This window comes from Triplophysa rosa, linkage group LG1 (assembly GCF_024868665.1).
Source record: "Triplophysa rosa linkage group LG1, Trosa_1v2, whole genome shotgun sequence".
Lineage (NCBI taxonomy): Eukaryota > Metazoa > Chordata > Actinopteri > Cypriniformes > Nemacheilidae > Triplophysa > Triplophysa rosa.
Window position 1 is genome coordinate 3,158,667 of NC_079890.1, and position 11,860 is coordinate 3,170,526.

The window sequence follows — 11,860 nt, forward strand, 5'->3', positions numbered from 1 at the left end:
GAACTCACCAGACAAATAACACGAATGACAATGAACCAGCACGGGACAGAAAACACAAGGGCATTATAAAGGGGATAAATCAAGAGGGGAACAGGTGAAGGGAATGAAACAATAAACGAGGAATAACGAGGAGATGAGTGGGCGGGAACAGAGACGACCGGAGAGAGTATGGCAAGCCAAAAGGGCCAAAATTACCTCCCTCCACATGAAACATGGGGTTCCGTCATGGTTCTGCCTCTCTTGTCATGTCTTTCTTGGTCTCGTGGCAGAACCATGACAGCGTGTAAACATTTTAGCAAAGCTTCTTGTTATTCCATGTCTCTGCTTCACCTGTTGATGCTGATAGAAAAATGCTGGGTCATTTAGTAAAACAGTTGAGACGAGTTCAAGAGACCTTTTAGATGTTTAATATCAAAAGGATGCAAAATGGGATGGGAAAATAGAGATGTCTGTTCAAACCTGGCTTTTATATGATTAAAAAAGCACAAATTAATTTTCTGTAATGTTTTCATTTGTTCAAATCTGAAGATACAGTAACTTTCGGATCAACAGGAACTTATATATATACACAGTATCTTACATTTAAAAAAGAAACCTATATATGAAAATAAACCTGAGATCTGAATATCAAACCTGGCACAAGAGTTTAAAGCTGAAAGACAATAATCAGACAATTATAGAAATGCATTCAGTTGTAGTTTAATTTGATGATCATTGAACATTTGTGTGAAAAATTAATCATATTTTGTAGACAATTCAATTTGTAATCATTTCAGATTTTGAGAGATAATATTGGGGTGATATTTTCCACAAATATTTATTATTCTACAAAACTTTGATTTTATGTAGTATTTTACAGTATGTGTGTAAATTCATTTGTTGTAATGAACAGGCGAGATGATCAGTGGAGCTGAATTTTTACCTTCATTATTAAGACATGGGCTAAAGTATGGAAAGAGTTTCTCAGTGAAAGTTTGACCAGTGAAAGAGTAGATATGAGATCTGTTGACCACATCATAAAAACAGACCAGACCCTCCTCATAATCCACAAACACCCCCACCTTCTGTGGACTCACTCTCAGACACAGAGAGACACGGGGACCAGCACAGGCACAATAATCATTCTCATCCCTCAGCATCACAGAACAGTATCCATACTGAGGACTCATTGTGATCATTCCCTTCCTGTTAAAAGATTCTCTGACCACTCCTAAATCCCATTCAGTTTTCTCCTTCACCTGAACCTCAAAATAAAATCTCCCTGAGGAGAATCCCTCTTTTCCCAGAACACAGACACATTTATCAAATCTCTCTGGATTATCTGGGAGTTCATGTCTAATGTCTCCAGGTTATCTGTCTGCTGGGTCCTGGAATGGCTGGTTCATTCTGTCATGAATTGGTGAGGTGCAAGGACAGAGGACCCAAATGCAGACAGCGGGTAAGGGGTAAACAAGACATTTTAATAATAAAACAAAAGAAAAACCCATGAGGGGGTAACATAATAAAACAAGGGAAGATCACGACATGACAAGACAGGACTAAGACTAACTACACTGAAACCAGACTGGAGATAACATAAACAAGGACTACAATTAACTAAACTAGATTTGACAGGGAACAAGAACTCACCAGACAAATAACACGAATGACAATGAACCAGCACGGGACAGAAAACACAAGGGCATTATAAAGGGGATAAATCAAGAGGGGAACAGGTGAAGGGAATGAAACAATAAACGAGGAATAACGAGGAGATGAGTGGGCGGGAACAGAGACGACCGGAGAGAGTATGGCAAGCCAAAAGGGCCAAAATTACCTCCCTCCACATGAAACATGGGGTTCCGTCATGGTTCTGCCTCTCTTGTCATGTCTTTCTTGGTCTCGTGGCAGAACCATGACAGCGTGTAAACATTTTAGCAAAGCTTCTTGTTATTCCATGTCTCTGCTTCACCTGTTGATGCTGATAGAAAAATGCTGGGTCATTTAGTAAAACAGTTGAGACGAGTTCAAGAGACCTTTTAGATGTTTAATATCAAAAGGATGCAAAATGGGATGGGAAAATAGAGATGTCTGTTCAAACCTGGCTTTTATATGATTAAAAAAGCACAAATTAATTATCTGTAATGTTTTCATTTGTTCAAATCTGAAGATACAGTAACTTTCGGATCAACAGGAACTTATATATATACACAGTATCTTACATTTAAAAAAGAAACCTATATATGAAAATAAACCTGAGATCTGAATATCAAACCTGGCACAAGAATTTAAAGCTGAAAGACAATAATCAGACAGTTATAGAAATGTATTCAGTTGTAGTTTAATTTGGTGATCATTGAACATTTGTGTGAAAATATTAATCATATTTTGTAGACAATTCAATTTGTAATCATTTCAGATTTTGAGAGATAATATTGGGGTGATATTTTCCACAAATATTTATTATTCTACAAAACTTTGATTTTATGTAGTATTTTACAGTATGTGTGTAAATTCATTTGTTGTAATGAACAGGTGAGATGATCAGTGGGGCTGAATTTTTACCTTCATTATTAAGCCATGGGCTGAAGTATGGAAAGAGTTTCTCAGTGAAAGTTTGACCAGTGAAAGAGTAGATATGAGATCTGTTGTCCACATCATAAAAACAGACCAGACCCTCCTCATAATCCACAAACACCCCCACCTTCTGTGGACTCACTCTCAAACACAGAGAGACAAAGGGAACAACACAGGCACAATAATCATTCTCATCCCTCAGAAACACAGAACAGTAACCATACTGAGGACTCAATGTGATCATTCCCTTCCTGTTAAAAGATTCTCTGACCACTCCTAAATCCCATTCAGTTTTCTCCTTCACCTGAACCTCAAAATAAAATCTCCCTGAGGAGAATCCCTCTTTTCCCAGAACACAGACACATTTATCAAATCTCTCTGGATTATCTGGGAGTTCATGTCTAATGTCTCCAGGTTTCACTTGTTTTCCATCTTCAGACAGGATGAGTTCTGGATGAGCTGTATCAGGATCCAGAGTCACATCCACTGAGAGAGAGATCAGAGAATATGAATCGATATAAAGATGTTGATGTGGTTATAACTGTAGAGGTGAGTATGTGTATGTCAAGTATTATTGTTAGTGAATGTGAGAGAACAGAGAAGATCACACATTGTACCTGCATACTGCTGCATCTTCCTCAACACTGTCAACACAAATCACAATAACACATCATGAATAAATTAACTAAGAAACCTATAACCAATGACAGATAACAAGGATTTGTAACTATATTTCTATAGCAGATGTTTATGGTCAAACTCACTCAAACAGTACATCTCAGAGGACGTCAACTCAGTCTCGAGAGGAGTCTCAGAGGTGTGAGTGTAGTATCTTCATACTGATCTCAGACCAGTTCTTGGTGTGTGGAGGTCTGTACAGGGATGAGTCAATCTACAGCAGGAGAGACAGAGCATGTGTGTTAGCTGCACAATATGTGTCTGCCTGTCACAACATAAGAGAAAACAATGAATCTGCCCGACCCGATGCTTCCAATATATGTCCATAACATTATATTATTATATCCCTTTATTCTGCTACTTAAATGTTTATTTTGCTTTGGTAAATCTTTGTTTAAACTATACTCTATTTCTCTTTTTATATATTTACATATATTAAACCACTTTAAAGCAACAACGAGCCGTTGTTGCTTTAAGTTGCACTACATACAGTACATCACACTTTATTAGGGCCTCTATTGTTCTTGTTAGTATTATTATTATTCTTAACCAATGGTAGCCCTATGAACCATACGTATGAAAATGGTGGTACTCATGAGTCATGTGACCAAGTATGGGGTCTCTCAAAAATGCACTTTTCAAACGGCTGTAACTTTTGTACCCATTGATGTACAAAAATTCTACTCGGCACACGTCACGCACTCTTCACACTCATGGCATTCCATGCCTTACACTATGACTCCACCCATTACAGTAGCGGCAGTCTTGAAAAGTACAGTATTGTGTTTTTTCGCTTCTAGTCCTAGAAATTGTGAATGATTGAGAGACGATCTTTAGACAGAGCCGCATATAAGAGATGCTCCGGAATGGATATTTTCACTGTTGCTCAAACGTTACGACGCTGCAAACTTTTCAAAGTTGACCCAAAAATGGATCTTAGGCCGTATCTCAAACATTTATTGATCTATCGGTAAGAAACTTGGTACGCTTCATCGACACCTCAGACTGGGGGTCCTTGTCAAAATGTGGAACAGCGCCACCTATAGGTCGCGAGATTTGAAAAATGTTTTTTTTGCTCGTAACTTTTGAAATGTTTGTCAGAAAACCGAGATCTCGGTGTCTACGGATTCCTTGTGTCATGCCGGATCGTGCGATTACGATTCTGTCACGATTGGATGATCGGCCTGTCCGCCATTTTGTAGAGACACTGACCTGTAGGAGGTAGAGATGATGGTTAGTGTGTGAGAGCTGCTCCAGCTCACTGTCTCTCCACTTCAGCTCAGTGATCTCCTGCTCCAGATCTTTAATGAGATCTTCATCCTGTTTCTCTGCTGCTTTCTGCTGCTCGTCCATCATCTCCAGCAGCTCAGTCTGACGTCTCTCAATGGATCTGATCAGAGCGCTGAACACCTCAACACTAGCTGCTTTCTCCTCATCCGTGCTTCTCTGAAACAACACGCTTGACATTCTCATTCATCATCTTTATTTATAACACAAACATCTTCAACTCACTTTTCTGAGTTCGGCTGAGTGTTTGATGTCTTGAATCTTCTTGATTCTCTCCTGGATCATCTGCTGAACGTCTGTCTGTGTCTTCTTCAGTTGAGTCTGCAGACAGACAGCAACACACAGACACGTTTTATCACAGGTAAACAGGTTATTAAATCATGTTTTAATGTTGTTATTAACTCAAACCTTCTTGTCTTTACTCATCTCCTCTAGAGGAACAGTGTTGTGAGTCTTGTGGTCTCCATCGGTACAAAACACACACACACACGTCTGATCATCTCTACAGAAGAGCTCCAGAGGTCTCTCGTGTTTCTGACATATATAGTCCTTTATATTCTCCACAGGATCCATCAGTTTGTGTTTCTTGAAGTTTGGGACTCTCTGATGAGGCTCCAGGTGAGTTTCACAGTAAGATGCCTGACACACCAGACAGGACTTCAGGGCTTTCAGCTTTCTTTCATCACAGATGTCACAGAGAACTTCAGATCTTGTCAGACTGAACTTTTCCTTAAAGTGCAGCGCAAGCTGTTTAAGTGTGGTGTTGATCTTGAGGTCTGGTCTTTTACTGAAGGTTTCTTTACACATAGGACACGAGCAGATGAGACTGATGTCCCAGCACTGTTTCAGACAGCTCCTGCAGAAGTTGTGTCCACATGGAGTGCTGACTGGATCACTGAACACATCCAGACACACAGAACACTGAAGCTCCTCCGTCAGACAAACACAGGACAAAGACAGAACTGAGAAACACAGAGAAATCATGAATGTTTATCACAGACAGATTCTTCATTTTAATAATGCAATAAGACTGTAAACATGAGATGTGTTCCTGTTGCTCAGTGGTTAGAGGACGGCGCTTACATTGAGGATCACTCATACTGCGTCTCCTCGTCCTTCTTGGTTTTGGTGATGTTGGTTCTGCCATTGCACGTCTTCTCTTTAAATCATTTTAGAAAAGAGTAACAACACAAATCACATTTCACAGTATCACATCAAACAGATTTAACTACAGTATATGCCATAATTCAGAGCATAAAACACATTTTAAAAAAGTGTTTGCAAAAAATGTTTCTTATTCTGTCTGTAGTTCACACACTTCCTGTTTCTTTAAGTCTGTTAGTCGTGTGACACAATAACAACAAACACTAAACTTTAGAAGAGCTTACAAGTTACAATAAAACAGTCTACAGTATGCTTAATAAAATTCTGTTAACATTTCAGTGTAGATTAAACTAGTTTAACTAGTTTAACTCGTGTATTAATCTGGTTTCGTCTAATGTGCTCTCGACACACACCCCACTGAACAAAACACCAACATTACAAACTTGTTCAGAGGAATTTTTCATATATTTCATCATGTTACCTGTGAATGAGTCAGCTGTGATCATGTACGTCTTTAAAAGTCTCAGATATCTTGCTTTTGAAGAAATAAAGTGTTTAAAGACTTGCAGATTGTTATTCGTCAGTTTAGTTTCATTTTCACTGAAAGGTCTCGCTCACCTGTGGTGATGTCATACTGTAGCTCCTCCCACATTTTCACTTGTGTGGAGCTGCTGCAAATGTAAATGTGGATCTGTATGAGGTGTGTTTAGTATGTGTTAATCTTATATACAATTCCCATGATGCCACAGCGTTGCACAGCTTCTGGTGAGAAATATGACAAATAGTTTCAAATGAAAAGCTCTCTTTCTCTCCCCTCATCCTGATCCTATTTACATTATTTCTTTACTTTTTTGTGTTTAGAATCACTGTAGGCACAACATTGCACAGCTTCTGGTTGTAAAAACCACATAGAAATATGACACATAGCAGGGCTGTAGTCAAGTCATTTTTTTTAGTTAAATACTAATATTAAATACTAAATCTAGCCATTTTATACTCTTAGGGGTGGATTTCCGGACAGGGATTAGTTTTAGCCAGGACTAGGCCTTAGTTAAATTAAGATATTTAAGTCGTTTTTAAATACATACTTTACAAAAAAGCCTCACTGGTGTGCATCGTAAGACAACACAATCGCACTGATATATTTTAAGTATTGTTGTCGATCAAGACACCTCTAACATTTAAATTAATCTGGGACTAAGTTTAAGGCCTGTCCGGGAAACCGCCCCTTAGTGTATAAAGTAAGTTTCATATAACTTTCTGAATTAAATGTGTTTGGATTTGTAAAAATGTGTAATTCATTTGTCTATTGCTATGTTTAGCATCATGAATTGGCTGAAAAGAAATGAACAGACTTTTGACTTCTTGAAACTGTTTGTCATTTGACAACCTGCAGTTACTCTCCTAAGCACCAGATGGCGCTGCTGAATCATGCGCTTGTTTGCTCCGATGACCTCAGTCGTAAAATGTAAATGTGTTTTGCAGAAATATAAACATTTGTACAGTGTAGGAATATAAGCATATTATAATAAAAAATGAACAAATTAAGCAATTGTACATTCCACGCGTTTTATTTTATGTGCAAAACATGTAAGAGTGCACGCTAGTGGTTCAAATGTGTCTATGGTTCAAATAGCAAAAAAACATTCTGAATACAGAGAGACATTTTCAGACAAATATATTTTTCATTTTGCAGATTCCATTTGAAATGTGCCAGATTTGTTCTTATTTCAACAGTCAAAAATACTGGAGTATTTCTATTGATAGGTTATTATGGACACAATTATTTAATGGACACCAGCTATGTAGGAACACACAAGTGCAAAAAAAAAACCACACATTTGAACATTTTTCCTGTACAAAAATATGATTACACAAAACAATCAATCATCTAAAGGAAATGAACAACAAAACAACAAAAGTAAAATAGGTGAGACATCATGAAAATCAACATTCGTGATGAAGTGTGAGGGCTTTTTGTGGCTGATGATTAAAGTGAGATATTTTAATAAAGAAAAGGAAGAAAATATAACTTTTATCATTTGTCAAATCAGGATGCTTGATTCCCTTGGAAACTGGGAGCAAACTGAAATTTAATGACATGTTAATTATGTGATTGGCCAAGCTCAAAAATGGGTGACATCCAAGGAGCCAGACCTACTTTTGGACTTCAATGTCACCTAGGCCGCACTAAAGGGTTTTCTCTGTTGGCTGTTTCTTTCAGACAGTCTACAATCTTTATCATGTCATCCTTGTAACTTTGTGCATCGTGCCACAATCCACCTCTCTGGTACTTTTTTACCAAATCATTTGATTTAAAAATAGCTAAGCTTGAGGTCTCACCTGATTCCAAATGATGAACCATTTGATCCGTGACGTTCAAAATGAGCTGCACTAAAGCTTGAATGAGATGGAAAACATATATAGCCTACTTGCTTAGATGTCTCGAACTGTTGAAAAAATCATGAATAAAAAAACGTTAATAAATTCTTTATGTTCATCTCATTATAGTATTCGGTAAAAATCCGAAGTAAAATGATTTAGATAAAAGAACAGACCAAAATTCAAGTTGTAAAATCTTACCCTTCATCGTCACTCTCAAGAGATTTGTGGTTATTCAATATGGTGCCTCAAAGTGATAATTTACCCTAAAATGAAAATTCTGTCATCAATTACTCACCCTCTTGTATTTCAAACCTGTGTGACTTTCTTTCTTCTGCAGAACACAAAAGAAGATATTTTGAAGAATGTTGGTATTATGAGGAAATTATCACCACTGACCCGACATTGACTTCAGGTGAGACCTTACTTTCATTTACCCGAATATTAGCAAACTACTGAAAAACAAGTAAACCAGGTTTACAGATGGTGTAAAACTAGCTAAATATAAAAAAGCATGTTTTGTTGTACAGGTGGCAGGTACATCTGGGACAATCCTCAATATAGTGGATGTATGTATTTGACTACAAGTAGCCTCAAGACATCCAAATACTTCAGTTTGTCACATACGCTGAAAAAACATAACTTTGGACTAACTTAAAGAAACAATGTAATACTGTAACTGAACATGAATCATTCACTTGAATAGATTATATTAATTGAACATGATTTATTCTCATTACTGTAAATTATTTTGAAGCTGAATGGACACAAGCTGTTTTAGTTAAACTATTAAGGAGATTCACATCATCATTTTTTTATTAAAGTAAAAATTATTTTCTTTACTTTTACATGTGCAAAGCTCATATAGACCAATTTGGAGTCGACGTCACGATAACGTCACTGCCAGCTGCGCGTGCATACTGGTGGCAGAAAAACAGTGGAAACAAAGCAATGAACGAAACGTAGGAGACAATTCCTTCAAAAATGTGTTTTAGTGTTATTGAATATCAGAATAGGAATGGCAAAAATTATGGTGTTATTTCCTATGGAATTCCGTTGTTGAATATGACATTTTAAGCTAAACAAGCCATTAAACGAACAGGCTGGACTGAATAAATCATTTGGAATACTCGTTTCTCTGTGTTTATTTTATTTCAGGTAAGGTTTTCTATACAGTTTATCACACACAAATGCAAAATGAATTATGTAACGTTAGTTATATAAGAACAATAATTTAGATGCTTTCTGCCACCAGTTCAGCTCCGCCCACAGACTGTTAGCAAACAAAAGATTGGTCTATATAGGGTAGATACAGTGGAGTCAGCTATAATGAAACAGCCAATTAAACTTTTAAAAAATTAGTTGAAGTCATTTTAACATATTATTTTGATACGTTGCTATAACTTGTAAGCAACCAAGTGTGATGTTACATGTGACATTAATAAACTCTGTGGTAACCAGCACATGGATCATGGAATGACTTGAAAGAAGATGGGCTCATAATTAAAACCCACCAAACCAATATGACTTTTATGCCATTATGGTATATATACACATAGCTTAATATATCGAATTATCATAATACAAAATAACACTTTCTGAAAAGTTAAAAATAATAAGAGTCACATTTTTTAATACTATTGGCGGTGGTATTTTGAGAGAAAAATTAAGTGACTAGATGATGAAATTTGTAGGCCTACTCTTGCAAACAATTTTGTGCTCTAGTAATTTCATTTTTGGTGTTTATAGATATTAATGGTGATGATAAAGGGCACACACACAGCACATAATAAATGAGATCACACAGTAAAATTGCCAGTGTTAAAAAAAGGTCAAATTAACACGCACCGTGTATATATAATTCACACTCTGGTGTGGATTATATAAACACTGTGAGTGTTAATTTGACCTTTTTAACACTGGCGATTTTGCTGTGCAGTTGATCACAACAGAGCATCAATTTAAGCTTTTAAAGAAGCTAACGTGATTACGTTTAACGTGAAATTATTATTATAAGCACGCGCCTGCATGTACACGTGTGTGTGTTGCGCAGGAGTCGAAGCGGAGGTCTGATTAGATGATTACTAGCGGAAACAGCACTACGTTATCGATCTTTATCCCACTTCCGTAAGTCTACAGGTCTATTGCTTAATAATGCAGGCTCGTGATTGTTGAATTAATACTTTAAATAAAGTTGATTAGAACTGAACAAAAAGTCATGGTTGATTTCTGGATGCCAGATCTATTGTCTATGATCTAGATATTGTGAGGACTGAAGGTTCAGCGTGAACATCAAGGGTACAGGAGGTGATGTGTCCTCACAGTTAACTCTCATCCTGCTGCTGCTGATAATACTGCCCTACATCATCTCATGACATTCATTTGTGAAATCAGGACATTACAGTTTACTCCATGAGAGATCTGAGAGGAGAACAGAAGATGTGTTCACGATCTCGATCTGGAGCATGTGTCATGAACTGGTGAGGTGCAAGGACAGAGGACCCAAACGCAGACAGCGGGTAAGGGGTTAACAAGACATTTTAATAAAACAAAACAAAACAAAACAAAAACCCATGAGGGGGTAACATAATAGAACAAGGGAAGATCACGACATGACAAGACAGGACTAAGGCTAACTACACTGAAACCAGACTGGAGATAACAAACAAGGACTACAATTAACTAAACTAGACTTGACAGGGAACAAGAACTCACCAGACAAATAACACGAATGACAATGAACCAGCACAGAACAGAAAACACAAGGGCATTATAAAGGGGATAAATCAAGAGGGGAACAGGTGAAGGGCATGAAACAATAAACGTGCAATAACGAGGAGATGAGAGGGCGGGAACAGAGACGAGACCGGAGAGAGTATGGCAAGCCAAAAGGGCCAAAATTAACTCCCTCCACATGAAACATGGGGTTCCGTCATGGTTCTGCCTCTCTTGTCATGTCTTTCTTGGTCTCGTGGCAGAACCGTGACAGAAGCCCCTCCTTAAGGAGCGGCAACCTGACGCTCCTCAAGGCAACTAACAGGACTAGACAGACAACGACACAGACAAAAAAAAGGCAACATGATAAATACAATACAAAAACACAAGAGTCCGAGGAGGAAGTCCAGACAAAGGCAAAACAGGGGAACATAAAAGTCCACACAAGGACACGGACTGGATTGCCGGCTGACACGGACAGGATTGCTGGCTGGATTGCCGGCTGCACCGGACTGGATGACTGGCTGGAGAGCCAGGGGATCTGTGGTGGGACAGGACACCGGCAGCCTCTACCCTGGAGGGGAATCCGACGGCCTCGACCCTGGAAAGGAGCCCGGCGGCCTCGACCCTGGACGGCAGCCCGGCGGCCCCGACCCTGGACGGGAGCCCGGCGGCCACGACCCTGGAGGGAAGTCCGGCGGCTCCGACCCTGGAGGGAAGTCCGGCGGCTCCGACCCTGGAGGGGAACCCGGTGGCATCAACCACCCCGCACGATCCTCTGTCTGCTGGGTCCTGGAATGGCTGGTTCATTCTGTCATGAATTGGTGAGGTGCAAGGACAGAGGACCCAAATGCAGACAGCGGGTAAGGGGTTAACAAGACATTTTAATAATAAAACAAAACAAAAACCCACGAGGGTGTAACATAATAAAACAAGGGAAGATCACGACATGACAAGACAGGACTAAGACTAACTACACTGAAACCAGACTGGAGATATAAACAAGGACTACAATTAACTAAACTAGACTTGACAGGGAACAAGAACTCACCAGACAAATAACACGAATGACAATGAACCAGCACAGAACAGAAAACACAAGGGCATTATAAAGGGGATAAATCAAGAGGGGAACAGG

At 38.6% G+C, this 11,860-nt stretch overlaps 1 protein-coding gene across 1 annotated transcript; it reads right to left on the reverse strand.

The window, feature by feature from the left end:
* Positions 1-1,498: 1,498 nt before the first annotated feature.
* On the reverse strand, positions 1,499-5,520 carry LOC130564912 (E3 ubiquitin-protein ligase TRIM39-like). The gene is made up of 5 exons (XM_057351401.1): positions 4,930-5,520; positions 4,747-4,842; positions 4,318-4,680; positions 3,174-3,189; positions 1,499-3,042 (listed from the first exon to the last, which is right to left on the reverse strand). Exons 1-5 carry the CDS (start codon positions 5,503-5,505, stop codon positions 2,495-2,497), a joined length of 1,599 nt encoding a protein of 532 aa, XP_057207384.1. The 5' UTR covers positions 5,506-5,520; the 3' UTR covers positions 1,499-2,494.
* Positions 5,521-11,860: the final 6,340 nt, after the last annotated feature.